Here is a 20415-nt window from a genome sequence, read left to right on the forward strand (position 1 = left end):
TACTTTGATAGCTACTACTGCCTAGTGAAATAAAAAAAAAAAAAAAAAATAGTGACTTGCTATAAACGAAGAACAATGACAAAGGTATTCAGAAATACAACGTCCCTTGCAGGTCATCCATCACTAAAACACTAGTTCCAAGGTTTTGGAACCAGGTCAAGGCACACCGAAGCAGGCCACTTCCTTTTTTGTATTTGGGCCTTTTGTGTTAGTGTTTCTCAAGAAGTTCAAGTGGGATCAGGTAAGCAGGCTGCTGAGCCAGCGTGAGAGGACAACCCAAAAAAAGCTGGTTTTCACACTCACCTATAATGATGGGTTTGAGTCTAAGCGTTATGTCACCTGGTGCTCGGGTGGAGAGGTTGTCTTAACAAGAGAGATCTACAGAAAACACTGGTCTGATTTGTTTCTAGCAGAAACAAATGCAGAAATCCTCTCCAACCTCTGCCTCAGCAGCACGGAAATACTCGCAGGTAACTGTGGTAGCCGTCCAACCACTGGCTGATCCAGAAAAACATTCTCTGGCCCTTGCTTGTGCCCATTGTGCAGACACAAGGCTTCTCCCCAGCACACGGCAAATTTAATCAACAAACGAGACTTTGCACGTTTAAGTTTTGACCCTTTCGGGAGCAAAGGAAACATTGCCGACAGAATAAGGACCCCTCTTGTCTAGGGCTTGTGCAAGAGAGCTGCAGCTGCACGGGCTGCAATGAGCTGAGACAGGAGAGGTCTGTTGGGGGAGGGAAAGGGGAAAAAAAAAGGCCTCTGTCTCAGGAACAGCCAGGCTCTCATCTGTGTGACTTCACTCTCCCTGCTTTCTTTAGGAAACAGCAATCACAGATCACAACTGCATAAATTCTATTGAAGGACAGATTCTAGAAAGCAGTTATGAATGTTGAGCTGCAACTGTAAATATAGTAGACTCAACCTGGAATAGTGAACTAGTTAAGCATATAACAGTATTTATTTAAGATGCTATTAGAAGGAGGAGAGAGATGAACATTATCTCAGTCTCTAAGATATCTGACATGCTTTCCTTGCCCCACTGCAAAGTTGGAAAGGGGAAAATTCATCCATTATGCAGCTGGTAATGTTTTTGTATTAACCCCAAACTCTTTGGAACAAAAACAGGAGAGAATTTTCTCTGTTGCCTCTTGGCAATCCTGCTGGATTAAACTGTTCCTGAAGACAGAAACACAGGTCTATGTAGACAGTGAGTCTTGAAAAGAGTATTTTAAGACAAAATGACACTTGCCTTTTTGTCAATCTGCTTCTCAATGCACTTTACCTAGGTGCTTCATATTTCCTTGTAAAAGGGGAAAGCAGACACTGAGAGGCTAAGTCCAGTTGCTATGGAAATTTAAACAAAGAGATTTGCATCCAGTTAAATAGCCAGCTCATTTCCATGTGAATGAAGACTATCCTTTGACAGAGTAGTATTTGATATTTTCAACAAGCATTTTCCAGTTTTTGGGTTTCATCAACCTCGTGTTTGCTTTTGTCTCCAACTCCAGATAGTTCAAGGACAGGGCAAGGGGTAAAAGCTATTGAGCAATGGTGTTTGGGTCCAACGTGCGTGTGTTTCTGCAAACTCTGACACATAGTTGTTGTTCAGATTGCACAGGGGAGCTCTTCCAATTATATGGATCCTGATACCAGTCTAGGCAGGCACAGGCTTAGTCCCTGCAATACCACTAGGCTAACAGTGGTCAGAGTTGTGTCAGAGGAACAGCACAGAATGTAATTTTGCTTAAGGGAGGTTTTGGAGGGGGTGTTTGGGGTTTATGCTCAGAAGACCATGGCATAGAATCTCTGATGGTTTTCACCAGCCAGCCAGAAGCAGCCTGGCATTGCAGTGCTCTATTCAGCTGCTGGGAAGACAGACTTGAGTCTTCTTCCAGAAAGACAGAGTGGCTTGGCCTGAGGAACAGTCTCCCTGCTAGACCAAGATCTCCCTTGTTACCTCAGGTACACCCGGAGGTAGAGCACAGCTCTCAACTTCCATGCCGGCTACCACAGCACACAAGAACAGGGTGGTACAAGACACCAAAATTAAAACAATGCACAAAGCTGATGCTTCCCTAGATCATATACCTGGAATGTCAAACAGTTATTATGACTTAATCCCTATGACGCTTTCCACCAAATCATAGGAGCATGAATAATATCTCATCTCCCCCCTTTCCTATCACCTCCCACTCCTTCCTTAAGACCCTGCACCTCAGTAAGCATGCTTTTGGAAAAGGGTCCAATGCTCTGCACAACCCATTAATGCCATTTATTAGAGAGAGACTTGTCTCTAGCATATTAGAACATCTTCCTTGTGGGGCACAGAGCACGGTATGTTGAACATAATCCTAAGTCTCTTGACAAGAAATAAGAGGTGTAAGACTTGAGTTTTGCAGTGCAGAAGGTGCATGCACATAGAGGAGTAGTGAGGGGAAGTGTTCACATAGGTTCAATCATTTAATGCAACCAGATAGTCTCGCCCCGTTTAGAATGAAAACTCACCTCCAGAGTATGGAATAGCTTTTCTCTACACTCCTTTATCTATAAAAGTTGCCATGTCCATGCAAGACATGCTTTAACTGGTGCCCAAATTACTACTGTAATTAATGAAAAAACAGGATAAAGGCACAATATGATTAAAAAATTATTTTTAAGTTGGTATGGAATACACAGCAGCATTTGAGGTAATTTTTGAGAAACAGTGTGCAATTTCCACTTTAAAAGGATGCTGAAACATCATGCTCCACCCCAGAGCTAAAGCAATACATGAAGTGTGGAAGACATACCTTGCAGCAAGAGACCAAACAACGCAGCTGTTTTCCTTAAGAATTAAGAAGTACGTACATGGGAAAGAGGTTAGTAACAGTAAGCACTTTATGTTTTGCAAACAAAGCAAGTAGCTTTGAGAGCTGGAAGCTGAAACTAGACAAATCCAAACTAGAAATTAGATATGCAGTTTTAGGAATCCATGTAATCAAAAGCTAAAATAACTTACCTGGGGCTTCAAGAAATTCAGTGTCATTTAAACTGGGTCCTCCCAACAGAAAAATAATTGTGTGTCAGAGGACAGTGCCTTGATAAATCTCACACTGTGATTTCTACTGCAGTTTCTTTTATACGCAAAGTCTGATATTGTGGTCATGATGACTTTAGGCTTTTATCAATCTGTAGTAAAGTGTGATAACAAGTGCCATGTGATTTATAAGTGTTGGCTGTTATTGTGTTGTTTTATCTTTGGACAAACACAAACGGGGAAAACAGACTGAAGAAGTGTACATGACCTAAGTGAATTGTGCAGTACATGTGTTCAGTATAGACGTACAGAAGGTCCTGTGTTATCCAAAAAAGCAATGGCCAAGGTCACTGCAGTGCAAGAACATGAGAAAATTTTGGTTAAATCAGAATGTTTAGGATGCTTGCTAGAATGGTTAATGGCGTGCATGGTTAGGATGTTGCAATGTATCGTGACAGCAAAATTACACATACAAGCTTAACAGAGTAATACATGTAGCTAACAAGAATTATAGCTAACATATTAACCAACATGGCTATGAAATGCTAAAAAATTAAGTTAGTAATATTCCATTTTACTAAAGGGTTTGGCTCTTCGGAGCTTTCCCGCAAGCCTAGATCTCACGTCGCCCCGCTCAAGGCTACAATGAAATAAAGTAGTAGCTTTCATTTTGAAAACAAGATAACCCTATCTCTTGGCATCTGCTTAAATAAAACTGATTTGCTGTGCTAATCATACTTTAACAGATCAGACATGAATGTACCAAAGATAAGGCAAATAAATAATTTCTATTTAATCTCAGTCTAATTTGTCTGTCATTTTGAAGTCTACTACAAATCAAGACAGAAAGTAGCTTGAAGCATTAATTTATTTTGTGTCAACAAAAGGCAGGCTTATCTCCACAAACTTGCTGCCAGTTTTTTGTCTCTTCAAAATAAAAATGCACTCCTTGCTCACAGAAGGAGAAAAAGTACCTGACGAAGAACACATGGAATATTCAACAAATCTTGCTCTGCTTCTGTGTTTCAGAGAACAAGTCTTATGAAAATAGCCATCTGGTGGGACCTCACAGACATGAGAGCAGAAACACTTAGACCTCACGTTCTTTAATCTGGAAACAGTCCGTTAGGCTCAGCCAGCATTTCCCTGCTCTGATCCATGTCTATGCAAACACACAGCTGATCTGATGTATTTCGGTCACTTGTAGTAACAACAGATAATATTTACTTTTGATTATTTGCTTTTGCCACCTCTCCAACTTCTTGTTGTGCAGCTTATAAATAGCTTCCAAACTCCCTCTATGCTGCGCTCCAGAAAAGGACAAGACAAAGGCAACGTACCAAGTTAGCTCTTCCACACATCTATAGCAGGGACGCTGAAAAACTGCCCAAAAGGCTAAACTTGTCACAAAGCTTAGTTTAATTTGACAATCATCATAAGGCATCCATGTAAATTAAAAATTCCCACCAGGGTCACATACATTCTCCCACAAAATAAAACGTGTTAAAACGGAGACCTGGGATTCCAAAAGATGCTAGTGGTTACTGGTCTTGGCCAGGCTGCCGCTGCTGGCAGTGGGGTCCAGGAGACGCAGCACCAACAGCAGCAACTCAGGAAGTGGAAAGTCAGCTTGCACAAATCTCTTTCAATAGAACAACAAATAAAAAGGAAAGAGATTTGTACAGAAAACATCATTCTCCATCCTTTCTGGGAAAACAAAACAGAACGAAAAAGATAATCCCATTCAAGGAGCAAAGAGCGGAGCTTGGAGTTCTGAAGCCCAACAATGCTGATGGCCCGTTCTGAAAACTAACGAAGCACTACAGAGGCCTGAGTTTATTATTGCTTTATCCCAGTTCAGCCCAGGCTAAGGCTACGGTGAAGTCCAAACTAATTTAAAGCCAGAAAATGCAGATCCAGTAACAGCACCTAAGTCCCCATCCACACATGGGTGTAAACAGATACTTTTGGTGAAAAAAAAAAAAATCTCCCGAATTTCCCCTCTTCCTGTGCTATGCAGATCCCCATAGCAGGGCTAAAATTTGCCCCAAAGTACATAACAGTTTTTCTCTCACATCTCCTTTAGCTGAGCCTCTTCCAAATGTTTCACCTTTTATTCAAACTAGTCCTCCATCCTGCTGATACCTCAGCTCAGAGATGCTTCGTGGGAGCTCACCAAGAGGCACACAGGTACCCGCATGTTAAAAAGGATGTGGCACAGAGTCTAAGAACCATCACCTGTACTCTGTAATACCCAACGATGCTTTGCCCTCAGCCTCCTGAGACCAAACGGCGCAGACAGAAGAGACTGTCTCCCCATTTTGCATGCCTGGCCAGTGATCAATACAAATAGCATGCTGTGTAAATGAAATGGCATCTTACCACCACCGTAAGTCAGAAAACAGACTCGGGTAAAGCGGGGCTTAAAAATTTCACATCAAGAAAGAGGCCACTTCCCTCAGACTGTCGTATGACAGGGCAATTGTTATTTAGGAAAATGTTATTCAAGGCAGTAAAATTTTAGCATGGATATCTCCACAGCTCTCACAGGCCCAACATATGCTAGGGATCTTTTGAAAAATTAAAGGTCCTGTTAATTCTTCCAAGAGGACAGTATAGAAGACACAGTGCATCTGACAAATGCACATGCTACACATCCTAACACACTATCAAAGGTTGCAGCTAGACTTGTCAAAACAGTTAAAAAGATTTAGGCATCCAGCCAGTACCAGAATTGATGGGCACCTAAATTTAACTTTTTTGAAAATTCGAGCCTACACATTTCTTTATTGCTTGTCCCATTGAGTGCAAAGGGAAAACTGAGGGTAGGGTTAAGTACAGAAGGATTTCAAATCCATCATAAGGTTTCCCTGTTCTCTTTTATATATATATATATATATATTTATTTATATATATATAAAAAGCATTATTATTATTTAGCCACCTAGGGGCAGGGGGAGAAACAGGAGCTATTTAAAATTAGTTTCTTAATTATTTAAGCATTAGTCCCCTACCTCCCAAATCACAACACATCTGTCACAGTAAGGAGCATAACATGAAAAAGTGTTTGCTGCCACTGACAATTCCTGAGTCTCTCCTTTGCAGCACTTCAGCCCAATTATCAGGATAATGGCAGCTTGACATGTATACACTCCCCAGCAACATATACACAGCAAGCCGGACATGCCTTAGTGGCCTCAGACAAATAAAAAGAAAATGAAAAAAACAAACCACCAATGAACAACCTTGGAGAAACCATCCGGAAGAGCCTTAGAAAGAGAACTATCCACTTTCCATGGAGAAGCAACTGCCCAGGAGTCCCTGCCCAGTATAAACTGAATCAAAATATCCATCCCACAGCTGAAGGAGATCTCTGAAATCTGGCAGTGTCACACGCTGGATACTTGAAGGCACATTTGCTTTGTGTTTTGGGAGAGAAATCCAGTTACAATAACAACACACTGCAGCTGCAGGGCTGAGGGAAAGGAGGAGACACTTGGTATCTTTCCTCTGTTCCTGTCCCCATTTTCAAGCTTCATGGCTGGCATGAGCTGGTGATCTAAGCAGACACATTAACATCCCTGAGTGAAATGGCACCATTTGTGGCCTCTGAGACTTTGTCCTCAAGCACCATTGCTGGTGTGTCTGTAGTGACTGCTGTAGTGTCTATGGCAGGAAGTGGAGTCAAGCCCTGTGATAAAATCTGTTGGATGGTTTTCCGCAAATTGGGGTGCAGCTGGTTTTGGGTCTGGTAAAAAATTTCTAAGGCAAAAGACTTGAGGGTGCCAGTGCAAAGGTCCTCATAAAGTGGAATTGTGTACATCCGAGACATCTGCAAAAAAGGAAAACTGGATAGTCACTTTCAATAAAAGTCACGAGGTTCGGCTCTTCTGCAGCTACACTCCAACAGCCCTGAATGACTTCAGACTGGAGACAAGCAACACATTTCTTCAAAAGACAGCTGAGTCTATTCTAAACAGGTTTAATGCAAAGATTTTTATGAATGATAATAAAAAACCATTTGCTCTCTAAGACTGAGCTACTTCCACAAATAACAGAACTATTTTTAAAAGGCCAAGGAAAAGAGGCCACAGCTAAACACATGCATTAAACTTTTGCTCCTGCACAATAAAAACTACTTAGAAGAATTTAATGAGCCCTAGCCTTGCTTGAAGTGTAAATATTCAAACAATCACACGATTTAGTAGTGTGAAAATCTCTGGTCTCGAAAAGCCAGGGCTGATACAAAGCAACACAAAAAAATACACTGGGCAGAGCTGGGACAAGGGTATTGAGTTAGGCTAGAAAAGCAGAGGTTATCTGTAGGCATTTCAAATTACATCTGCCCATTCCTCCCCACCCGCTAGCAGGTGAGCCATGCTCAGCCCCTTCGCAACACACCTGGTCTACACTTGGCCAGGAAGCAGAAGTTCCAAGGTCTTTCACGTCGCATGTCTCATGCACATGTCTCATGCACTGAGAGGTGCAGTGATTTTAATCCAGCAGTTAGTACCTGGTTTTCCAAGAAGCGACGGACTTTGTAAAGGTCTGGATAATAGTCATTTCGGACTACAATCTGCAACCAGCGGATACGGATTTCTGCATTCATGGAGTCCAACTGAGAGGAGTAACATTCCGAAAGCTTTTTTATCACCTCTGAAGAAAGCACATACACAGAGAAAGAACTATGACCTATTTTGTCAAGTTTGAGGGTCATCAGAGAATAACAAGTCATAAAAATCACAGAATCATAGAATGGTTTGGGATGAGAAGGACTTTTGAAGATCATCTAGTTCAACCCCCCTGCTATAGCCAGGGACATCTTTCACTAAATCAGGTTGCTCAAAGCCCCCATTCAACCTGACTTTACGTGAATTATAAGGTCAATGAGGGGTAGGGCTCTTTAGAATTCAATTAATTATTCCAGGAATACTTTTCAACTACCCTGGAAGAGTACTCACCATGTGGCAGTGGTGACCCATCCAGCAATCTGTCCAAGAAAAGCACGGTTTGGAACGTTCTCCATTTAGTGAGGTCAACACTGCTGGCAGCAGCAGCAGAGTCCAGAGGCTCTGTGGTCCAGAGTCTGAAGAGCATCTCCACTGGTCTGGTCAGACTGGATCCCTGAGATAAGTCTGGCTCAGCTAATGGAGGTCCTGTAGCATTGAGCCAACGTTCAAACTCCAGTCCTGGAATGAGGAGCACCAAAAATGTCAAGCACGAGTCTCTGCAAGTGGCTTGGCTGCCTCAAGGTTCAGGACTGCTTCTACCACAGTTGAGAGGTTCTAACAATAGCAAATCAGACCAATCTATGGTTACAGCAACACAACAGTCTTAGCAGTCTCATCAGGCTAGCCTACATTATGCCTGGAAGAGTGCCAGCAACACCTCTCCAAATTTAACCATGAGTTTTCTAAAGCTCAACATTATAGCAAGTACAAGAAACACACATGCTCTTAAGACAGCCAGGCTAACAAGTATCTATGATCAAATTATGTTCCAATATAAGAATTTTTTGTGCATGCATTTCTCAGAATTTTGAGGAAGACTGAAGAATATGGGGAAAACCTGCTTCATTAAAAAAAAAAAAAAGGTGGTGAGAGGGCTGACTAGATGTCTCCTACCCACCAGCAAAACCAAGCAATTTTACATTTATTTATACAATCAATAACTAAAACAAAAAAAGTTTCTCCACAAGTGGCAGAGCCTGGTTTTCAACAGAGCTCTTCCCCTTGACCCTTTACCACCTCAGCACTTTCCTAACCTTTGGCAATACTTCCCGTTCCACACCATCTATCCTAAAACTCCTTTCTCCTGCATCCCCTGAATATTAGCCAGGCAAAAGTTAGCCCGTGCTGCGATTAACTCGTTAGCCAACCAGTGGGCCAAATAAAACATACAACTGCTGAGCTCACGCTGCAGCTTTTCCTCCTCCTCTACATCTCTCCACAGTTAGTTTCCACAAAGCCTGTAGGAATCTCGTATCCTTAGGAGCTGCACTCCTCTGCCAGTCTGGTTTAAACTGACCAATGGGTTCAATAATTACTTACAAGGATGGGCACGTAGCAGGGTAACGTTAGTCTCATTTCTTTAAGCAAGTGGGCTAATAAGCACCTTGTAGATCACAGACCTTTCATAAATCCACCAACAGTTACAAATAGGGGATATAAGGGAGGGTGAAACATTACGGAAGAGATGCATGGATATGACCTTGGGAAAAGTTACAGTTCTCAAAGCATGTCTTCTGTAATTAAAATAGATGAAATTTCAAAGTATGTTCACTTTTTCCTTGCATTTGAGCACGTGTAAATCTCATATACACTGGTCATTCTGTCTGCAGTGTGAAAGATGAGTTAATGAGAAAGTTAACTGAGGACCACTCTGCTGATTAATGCCAAAATTGTCAGCGATTTAAGATGTTCTCATTCCCCAACATAGAGGCAGTAACAATAAATCACCACAACCATCACTACTTTGACTGTTGCCAAAAGGGTTTTTTTGCCTTAGCATTTTCTTATGCATCCCCCAAGCCAAACACAAAATTTATCATATAGATTTTCTACAGTGTTTACAGTTAACAAAGAAAATTTCCTACCTGCTTTGCTCTCAACACATTGCTCTTTCAGCTCTGGAAAAAAATTCAGGAAGGAATCCAGAAGATCTTGAGCCACAACACTGGTAAATTTGTACTTCTCGATGTAGGCCTGAAAGAGTAAAAAGGATAAATTATAGTTAAGAGAAAGACAGCTTCCTTCTGATGTAGAACTACTGCATGCAATAAAAAAAGAGATGGAAGAGTGGCAACAAGTATTCAGAAGGGTTTTTTTTTTAAAAAAAAAAAAAAAATCAAGAAAAATATTCTCTCTCCTCCCCCCAGATGAGAAAAGCACCATAAAAAGAAAAAAATTGGGTAGCTGCAAATACATTGACAGCTGAATACAGGTGGGTTGTTTTTTTTTTCTGATACAGATCCCAGATACATTAACATGTCAAGGGCAGGAAGGTTTCCTCATACTTGACACTAGTAGAAAGTCAGAACACGGCTGGCCACTATTACTCACTCACAGTTACGGACTAAAGTCATACTTACATAACTATAGATGAGAGAAAGACAGAACGGGGATGGACAGGAAAAGGAGATGAAAAAGCACGCACGCAGCAAAAAAAAGCAATGAGTTGTGTCACTTTTCAAAAACAAGTCAACAGCTGACATAATTTTCTATAGGTTTTGCAAATGTGCTCCAAGACACCAAATCTGCCCCAATGTAGGAAACCATGCCCTTTGTCACCCTGGGTAAAGAAACCACAAGCTGTTACTATTTAGTAGTAACTGAAGTCACATCATTCCAGTCATAGATAATCTCTGCTGGAACAGCTCTCTAATTATTTGGAGCATAGAACAAAAGGTAACAAAAAAAAAAAAAAATACTACTACTCTGTGTCTGGCACCTCATAAGCTCAGAATCTGAAATGAAAGAAGAGCATGAGCACATCCACTTAAGAGAAATCTCAATAAAAACCTGTCAGACATAGAAAGAATCATATAGGATAGCAGACAGGCTCACACCATTCTTCCATCTCAGACACACTTGTATTCAACTTTAGCCACAGTGACAAAACCTGGAGGGGAAAAAAAAAAAAAAGCAGCTCTAAATTTCAAGAGAAACACATGTTTATTCACACTCACTCTTAGGAAGGAGTCAAAATGTCTTGGGTCACCACAGAGCTGGGACAGGTAGTAAACAAAGCAGTAGCCTTTCTCATAGGTGAAGAGGTTCATTAAATTACTAGGATTTACACCTGAAAGGAGAAGACAACAATGTTATAAGACACTAATAAGGACACTAATTTCCAGCCCTTCTAAATATACCCCTTAGAGATCACCGAGTGAAGATGCAGTGACTTAAAAACAGAACAAGCCTGTTGTCAGTACCTTTAATTTACTGCAGTAAATTAAAGAGAAGCAGTCCAAATGTACAGGCTGGGGGGAAGGGGGGGGAATCAATGATTGTAAGCACTAAGTATTAATTCTCAATGGAACAAGTCACTTCTAACTAGAAGTCACTGAAAACACACCTAGAATTTGAAGACAAATAAAATTTTTTTTTTCAGTGCCAAACTCAGGGAATCACCATACCACAAATTTGTAAAGATATCAATATAAGGCCATCACTACTTGTTTCTTTTTTGAGACTTCCAACACATGATTTCTGTTCCATTTGGTTCCAATATCACCTCCACTTGCATTTTACGTTGTTTTAAGCATAATCTAGATTGAAGACTGCTTCACACCTCCAACAGTGATGACAGAACTAGAGATCTACCAAAGAACAACATACGTGATGCTGGAGTGCAGACATCCATCTGGCTCAGGGGATAACCAAACAGCCCTGCATAGCTCACTCAACAGGACAGCAAGTACATACATTTGTCTGTATGCTTATGCATACATACATAGTTCTTACGTGAACGTATAACAAGAGGAACATTTAATAGCACAGGATTTTATTTGACGTTTCCAAATATTTTCATCATAAACTATTTTACATATGCAGAAGCTCAAAACCAGAGAGCTTTCAAGGCAGTTTTTCACACTGTTTCTACTCAGTGAGTCTGTTCTGTTCTAAACAGAACAATATTTATAAAGATGAGTTAGTCAACTTTGAAGGAAACTTCAAGGCAAGTTTCCATATTTACTTTTAGACTGGTTTGCAAACCAGTATTTCTTTTTTCTTTCTTTTATAAAGGATATGTAAAAATTAGTCTTTTTTGGTCTATATTGCAGAATTGGTAGACAGAAATTTTTTGTACAGCAGCTTGAGCCAAAAGCAATACCTGGCTCCAGTTTAACCTGAAGCTTGCTGACCGGGTTGTCTTCTCCAAGGAGCTTCATCTGCCTGTGGAGAGCATCAAGGCGGAATGCAGTCTCCAAACACGTGAAGGCAGCTCCTACCCCAGAAAGAAACACATTAGTTATGGAAAAATGACTAGCAAACCCTGACCCGTGCAGAACTAGCACAGGTACAAAATGAAAGCTACTGAAGGTGTAACAGACACAACAATAGTGAGACAGAATCACAGTGATGTAACAGCAGAGAAACTTGAGTGCAAAAAATCCTTGCGATTTCTAATGAAAGTCAGAACCTAAACCAGTGCATTTACTCATTCTGATTATGCAGCAGGCTGAACTGAAAAACAAAGCACCACGAAAACTATGCTAAAGTTTACATCACTGACGTCATCTTATCAGTTCTTGCAAGGTAAGCAGAACAGCATTGGAATAAGTACTGTACAGGCAACTTTCAAGGAGCAATCAAGTGCTACAAAATAGCAATGTCACCAGCAGAACAGTAGACACATGATTCCATATCCAGTGCCAAGGCTATTATTAAGCAAGTATCGCCTCTTGGGTGCAAATAGAAAAGGGTTAGATTTAGCTGGTATATTACAGATCCTGTGGACCTTTTTTTAAGCTTTATCTAGCATCCTACCCACATTGTATCACACAATTTTCATCGGCCACTCGTTAGGACTTCTTTTACCACTGTGACTGGGTAGGCTACTCTTTCTTTCTAACTGCAGTGTAGAGCATTCCATGCTTTCAAGCCAAACTAGCTGTATTACACTGGCATGTCAAGAGATCTTTCTATGCCCTCACAGATGTAAAAAGCTGTGGAAAATGGATTTTCAGATTCAGAAGATACTTAACATCCAACACTATTAACATTTTAGCTTTCTTTGCTAAGTCTTTAGCTTCAACGATGGGGCTTGTTACATAGATACAATCTCAGAGTCCCAATGTACATACACAGGAATCTGATATAAGCAAAATGAGAATTAAGAACTAGGATATATTTGGAAATTAGAAGAATCTGTACTGATGGGGAAAGGGGCGGACGTGCCACGCAGGGGAAAGCAAGAACCAGGATAGCTAGTGTTAAAGGCAATTACTTCAAGCTACAGGGAGGAGGATTAAGCAAGATCCAAGAGGTGTGGCGGTCACTGGACTCCAATTTCTGTAAACAATGTCATTACAAAGATGCCTTTTTATTAACAGCAGAAGATACTCCAGAAATTATGTCATAAATGGCAAGATTTAGATCAGAGGTTTGTCCTAGAAACAAACTAGAATGCAAAAAGAGCTTATGAAAGAATGGCTGGGGGAAAAGGCATTTCTTAGTTTCCTGAACAATTGCTTCTTGAAACAACCAGTTCTAAATTTCAAAAGAACAGACCAAACTCAGCAAGGATCTCATCGTATGTCAGAGGGACAGACTAAGATGGGATAAAGAACAGGCCAATATCTTCTGACCTATTCATATCATTGCCATGTATAATATAACGTGACTTATGAGAACAGTACTAACCACTCAGAATTGCTCAACATAAAACAGCTTTCAAAGACATATAATATACATTGTAATATCTCCATATATGCTCAGAGGACTTCCTTCCCTAAATTTCATTATCATCAGCTCATCTCCAAAACCAATATACATAAATAGAAACAAAGGCATCCTTCTAAACACTTTCACTGCCAAGATTTCCAGGAATTTTTCCAAGATTGTTTATAGTGGACGTGTGAGAATACACACGGTACAGGCGTTTTAAGAACGTAACAGGACAAATTAGAGAAATGTACGTTCCCATTATTCACTTCCATAAAAATCCAATTAAACTGAAAAGTGATAGGAATGATTTACTACTTAAATATTCTAAAGACAGTACCATACAACTGACCTGTGAAATAAGGAAAGGCAGGGCTGTAAAATTCTACAGGAAGCCTTAAATAGATAAACAGACAGCTACATAGATATGTACTTCTTTTTTATAAGGGCTATTGCCATCATTCTTTCCAACAGTAGGTAGCTACTAACTGATCAGGATTAGAAAGACACTTGTTCATAGGATAGTTATTTCACAATTTAACCACTATAAGATTTCTTACATCTTTCTCTGAAGCATCCTCTGCTCACCTTGCTCTGACATATGAAACCTGCCTGGTACCCAACAGTAATTCCAAAGTTCCTACAAACACCCTTACAACGCTGTGCCAACATACCTCGTTCAAACCCCCTATGACCATATCAAGCATTGATTCCACCCAAAGCCAAGACAACATCACACTCTCAAGTATCCAGATGTTCAATGCAAAGTCTGGGGACATGTGTGTGTTCCAGAAATAAAAAAAGAAAACCAGCTCCCTACATACTTTTGAGCTCCCAAGGCAAATATTCCATGCAGCCAACTTTCCATTATTGGTTAGACACATCATAAGGAGAAACATTTCTGCATCTATACCATAGGTCTCTGTGGTGATCCGGCGCTGCGCATATGTGGCTAGCCCCTCGCTCAGCCACATCTCCTCCCATGTAGCATTGGTGACTGCGTTTCCAAACCAGCTGTGGGCAACTTCGTGGATGACGTCGATGATCAAAAACTCATCGCTCTCCAGAATGGAAGAGATGATGAAGGTCAGGCATGGGTTTTCCATGGCAACAATAGGGAAGGATGGAGGAAGAAAAACAATGTCATATCTAAAATCAGGGAAAAAGAAGAGAAGAGAGAAGAGATAGGTAAGTTATAGCTATTTCAAAAAGACATACACAGAACCCTTTTTTTATTATTATTATTATTCCCTTAGGGAAGGCTCTTCTGAGAGCTTTTTGTGACTTCAGAAACAAACTTTCTAGACCAGCGGTGCCTAATTCTTCTGATCAGCAGATCACAAAGTTTATTCTGTTGGCCAAGGACCTGCTCACATTTGGATGTATGACCAGACAGTCTCTCCATGTGCAGCAGATCCAGCACTTCTCAGAGGCATCACGTTCCCTTCACACACGCAAACTCACCACAAGTTGTGTATCTGAGAGCCAGAACCACTAAGTTTACTCTACATACACTAACACACACACACACACAGTGTCGAGTCCCCAGAGGCTCCCAGGAAAGAGAGAGGCTGGGAAGCTATCGAATGAATTCATCGATTTGGTGTACCTGCACTGTCAGCAAAATTACTCTAGCCTGTCTGCTTCAGAACGTAACAATACTCTTTGTTTTGTTTTCTAAATTTCTCCACCAATGATCAGCACTGGCACACTAGGTCATGTTCTCAGATCATTTCAAGCAACATTTTGTAAGTGAACAACAGCACATTCACCCTGCTTACCTTTAGCAAAGAAATATAGGGAGCCTTTGCAAACACTTTTTCCCAGCCAAAGAACGAAAACAATCTCTCAAAAACATTCTCTTTTAATACAAAGTCAAGCTTAACTTGAGAAACTATTAATGTTGGGTTTAGGGACTAGGACTCTCAATGAGTCTGTACTGAGTCAGGTTTTCAGTATTCTCAGGCATACCACAATAAATATATGTCAAGAACCATATGTAAAAATAAATAAAACTGCCATACATTCTGAATGGCATTTGGTCCAATATTGGACTTGCATCACAAAACACCACAGTATGAAAAACCTTCACTCCTCAGTGAAGATCCACTGTTTAGAAACCTGCAGTTCTGCCCACCATACCAGGCAAAACACCACCATGCCTCCATAGCCCTCTCTGCCACTTGCACAGACAAAACTCCAGAGTTTGTTCCTAACTACTACAGTGGTGCAAATTGTCGAGAGGCTCATCTGTCCTGCTATTGCTAGCGTAGGGGAAAAGCATGGTCATTTCTCAAGTTTCTTTTATTTTGTTCCCATTACACATTCTTGGGAGACTTATTAAACTCACCTTCCCCATATATATGGGCCATACAGACTCTCTGCAGCAGTCAACCAGCGCTCAACCATGCCAGAAAGCTTGCTGATGGCTGTTGGCAGCAGGCAAGGCTCTGCCCACACTCTGCTCCTGTCAGAAAACAGAAAACATCAGGTGATACTTCAGCAAACTGAATTATCTCTTAGAAAAAATAGCCTGACTTCGTACCACACTTCCATGTATGGTAATAGTGCTAAGAGGTCTCACATCAGACTCAGGCCTTCTTTAGGCTAACACTCTATAGATAAATGACAAGAAATAATCAAAGATCCCTTAAATTGCCTCAAGGCAACAAGGCAAGTAGCTGGAATGACTACAGAGGACACTAAGCAACATTTTTGAAAGAGGAAAAGATCTTCGCCAGTGCAGTGCCATGCAGTTCTTTACACCCAGCTAAACCTCAAACTCTCTAAACATTCATAGCTCATGTCCCAACTGTTCCCCTATCAATGACTCAATGTATTTACTACTCATTACCTGAAGCACTGCGCAGAGACACAGAAAGCAGAATCAACTCACTGCACATCTTACCTTGGACCTATGTCTGCATGTATAAGGTCTCCTGCCACCAGGGCCACTAGATAGGCAGGAACTGGATATTCCATATAAAATTGATATACACCTTCCTCTTCTAAGTAGGTGCTTTGGGTGGCACTCATCAGCACCTGTATGCCTGCTGGAGCCTGGAAGACCAACATCATACACATCAGCTCACCAGATCATCACAGCTGAATGACTACACCACAGATCTCTCTGGGTTTTTTCATCTATGCCTAAGAGGACATACATTAAAACCAATCATTTAGATAACACAAAATGTAAGAGTTCTGTGGGGTTTTTCAACCACAATCTACCCAGCCCATGAAAACACACTAACTAAAAATATTATTCCTCCTATATTGCATGGCTTCTTATGCCAGCTGCTTCAGAAGTGCCCACATAGCAAATAAATTATTTCATCTATACCACATGCAACACTGTTTGATGCTGCTTATATAAAACTTTGTTTATTTCCTTTCAAGACTTGATAAAATACAGTTGAGTATTATCATCAATAACCAATACTGGAAGTGACCAGCCAAATTCTTTCTTTCATATTACCCATTTCATGGTTACTCTTTCAGCGTTGAGTACGGGGAAGGCAAGACACAAGCATGATAGGCAACAGAGTGGCCTTTATGGCAGTACCCTGATTCTGTTTCAAGAACCAGAATAGGGATCTAAAGAATCCTATAGTTTCTATAACACTAAGTGTCACAATGAATATTTTACGTCGTATATCCACACACAAAGTAGCTATGCTTTCACAAGTTAACAGCAGCTAAGTGCTCCATGAAGCATTTATATCTATTCGGTCACTTACCTTGACAGTAGCTGAGTAGGTACACTTCACTGCTGGTGTGTCAAAGCAGGGGAAGAAAGACCGGTTACACACTGAGTGGCCCTGCGTGAAGACAAACGGCTTGGCATTGCCGTACGTCAGTTCTGGATCCAGCCACCAGATCTGTTGGAACGTGATGTGAAGAAGAGGTGAGGATGAACTACCAAAAAACAAAACCTGAAATCAAGAGGGCTGTGGAGGAGGAGCTGTTTGGCTCCCCAGATGCATATCTGGCACAGGGTGTATTTCCAATTCTAATAATATGTCTTTCTACTCCTGTTTATTTGCCGTGACTACTCAGAGTAATTTCTCACTGTCTGAACACTGAATGGTGCCACACAACATACTGTCTCTTCCAGCCATTTGCTATTTCCGTTGTATTGATCTGCTTGGTTAATAACAAGTCCCTAACAAACATCCACACAACCTTCTCGGAAGCAGTACTCTGAATACCTTCATGTTTTTAATTCAACATGAACAGGAGTAGTAGGGGTCAGGTAGCACAAGCTGGGGAAAAAAAAAAAACACACCAAACCACAAAAAAACCCCACAACAAACCCCAAACCCACAAACCAAAGAACCCTGAGGCTGAGCATTATCTCTGAACATTATCTCTGACCCTGACACTGACCTCCTGGCTGAAGCATCAAACATTTTGACACTATGCAAAAAAGTCAGTATATGTAAGAAACATCTGGTCAATGACACCAGAGGCCTCTTTCTACAGAGCGGATAAGGAGATTCTGGGTGGTCACAAAAAAAAAAAAAAAAAAAAGGACAGACAACAAAAACCACTGCTGAACATGTCAATTTTCAGCATCAAGCAGCAAACAAATCATGAGTCAGACCCTCAGCAAATAATTAGAATAGATTAAGAATAATATGAAAAAGTGCAGTTATTTGCCTCTTGATTTTTCTGTTTCAAATGTAATGTTTATGCTTTCACATGCTCCCTGCCTTCCACTTTGAAGTGTAGGAACAATTTTAAATAAGGATTTTCTTGTAACCCTAGAACTCTCGTGCTGAGCTTTTACGGAAAATATCAAATATTGTGAAACTTGCAATAAAGTTGGAACCACTGGAAGTCTTGGGAACAGTCAAGCACAAGGAATAAAACTTCTGAGTCTGCTGAATTCTTAGATCAAAGCAACCAATAAATCTGAATTCAGGGAACAGCAGTTAGTGCAGACACTAACAGCACTTAGTTCAGTTCTGATCCTCAAGAGAAAGCAATGAAACACTGACAGAAGAGAAGCCTGGGTACTATGTCTGCTCTGGTTTTAATGATATATTACAATTTTGCCTCCTAGTTAACCTCTCAGTGTTCTGGAAGTCAAAGTTTTCTCTTTCTCCCTCTGTCCTATACGGTTATCCTTTGTTAGCTTCTTCCCTTGCCTTTAGACCCTTCACCTCAGACGCCAACAGGCTCCTCTCCCAAATCATCCACTTCACAGCACCCCTGGGGATCGGTGTAAGGCAAGGAAAGGACACCCACTGTCAGCACCTTTCAGTTATTCATACAGAGGTTCACACCTCCACTGGCAAATTTTTTTTGTTAGGTGGGAGTCATTACAAAATTAAAAACCTTTATCTAGAAGTAAAATTAATCTCAGAGCAGCATTCATATCTTGAAATTTGTTTTAAGATTAAGATTACCTTCTTCTGTTTCAAGCCTGTTGGGCCAAAAACATGCTTAGAGTATGACTTCTGACCACCCTTGCCTCACTTACAGCACGAGGGCTGCGGCTACGCAACTATTCAAATCCACGTGCTGCATTTCAGCATGTCACTGGCCAAATCCCTAGGTCACAGCTGAGGTACACGACATAGCTGCAGATTTCCACTCCACTCCACGGATACCTGCATTTCATGGCAATAAGTATCTTCTCTGCGATGTGACATTGTGGAACTGGAGACAACTATTCCAGAAGGCATTTGGGGGCACATGTCTCGTTAAAACCCACAGTTTGAAACTAATAGCTTCAGCCCAGAACACACACTCACATAAAAATGCAAGTGCTGTGTTTTCATCCAAGGTAGTAGTTTCCTAATGATCCAGGAAGGAGGCTCAGAAATTAAGATTTTAAAAATCTGCCCCAATGCAAACTTTTAAAAGCACTCCTCTGATCAGTGGCTTTGTGCTTGTACTACAAAAAGTCTGACCTAGACTTGTTGGCCCTGCTGAAGAGACTCACCTTCAAAAGGTTCTGTTTCCTTTGCTTTTTGAGACAGAAAAATCTAACAAAGAAAACAGAGAGATAAGACACCACCAGACCTAAGTTGCAACACTAGAGTAGGAAGGAAAAAGCATTGACAGACGATGTCTTTAGAGCACAGAGATAAGGGGAAGTTCTCCCTGACTGGCGCAGGAAGAAAACATAAGCAGGAAGCAAAGGGGAACCGAAAAGTTAATTCTTGTTTACAAGAAACTCCATAAATTAAAGCCCATTTCTTTTCAACTAGTCCCCCTTTATTTGACATTTGGTTGAAGTTAAATGAAGCACCAGCCCCACAGGCCAAGAGGGACAAAAACATTTCCAGAGGATGAAGTATTTTTTTCCCCCCTGTTTCCTAATGTCTGCAGCTACATGGCAAGCCTCCGTCTCTCTTTCCAGATGCACTTGGAACAATGATGAAAGTTATCCTGAAACAATATAAATAGATCTGTAATATAAATAGACCAGGCTATGCTGCCGGACAGAGGCAGGACTATGGATGGGGAAAATGAGCAGAAGCAGCGTCCCAGAAAGGAGTGTGAGTAGCAGGGCACTGCTGGGGGCAGGGGTGGGGAGCAGCACTTGGGGACAGAGCAGTATTTGGGGCCACATCATCTACTCCACATCCGAATACCTCCTGTCCTCCCATTTGGAAATATACATGACATCATCACAATGTTCACCATTTTTATCTAGTTTTTCATGTATATAGGAGAGCCGTTTCACACATTAAAGCTGTTCTGTGGTGCATTGTAAGTGACAACTGCTGCTTAGTTCCTCTGCTGAACAGAGGCTTTGGGCAGTCCAGGTTTCCCCCTGCCCATATACTGCAAAGAAGCTCCCAATTTATAAGGCACCTGCCAAGAATATATTTTTTATTGACTTAAATTATAATCTTTCACCCAAATCCAGCAAATGACAAAGGCAATTAGCTAAGCCTCTTTCAGTTTTAAAACTCTCCATGTTTCTACCTGTATTATCGATGAAGCTCCCGAGAAGAGCTGCAATACCACAGCTTCTGTCTGAGACAAACA

At 41.0% G+C, this 20415-nt stretch overlaps 1 protein-coding gene across 2 annotated transcripts in view; it reads right to left on the reverse strand.

Moving 5' to 3' along the window:
* Positions 1–6440: 6440 nt before the first annotated feature.
* ABCC5 (ATP binding cassette subfamily C member 5) overlaps positions 6441–20415 on the reverse strand; it is a 73358-nt gene continuing 59383 nt past the window's right edge. For both annotated transcript variants that reach the window (XM_075761404.1, XM_075761403.1), the window contains 10 exons: positions 17148–17288; positions 16316–16467; positions 15758–15874; positions 14321–14556; positions 11855–11968; positions 10707–10819; positions 9615–9723; positions 7981–8208; positions 7533–7675; positions 6441–6851 (listed from right to left, as the gene is read on the reverse strand). In XM_075761404.1, the coding sequence (XP_075617519.1) occupies positions 6579–6851; positions 7533–7675; positions 7981–8208; positions 9615–9723; positions 10707–10819; positions 11855–11968; positions 14321–14556; positions 15758–15874; positions 16316–16467; positions 17148–17288 (1626 nt within the window). In that variant the 3' untranslated portion in view covers positions 6441–6578. The remainder of the gene's footprint in view (positions 6852–7532; positions 7676–7980; positions 8209–9614; positions 9724–10706; positions 10820–11854; positions 11969–14320; positions 14557–15757; positions 15875–16315; positions 16468–17147; positions 17289–20415) is intronic.

The sequence above is a fragment of the Balearica regulorum genome, chromosome 9 (assembly GCF_011004875.1).
Source record: "Balearica regulorum gibbericeps isolate bBalReg1 chromosome 9, bBalReg1.pri, whole genome shotgun sequence".
Classification (NCBI taxonomy): Eukaryota; Metazoa; Chordata; class Aves; order Gruiformes; family Gruidae; genus Balearica; species Balearica regulorum.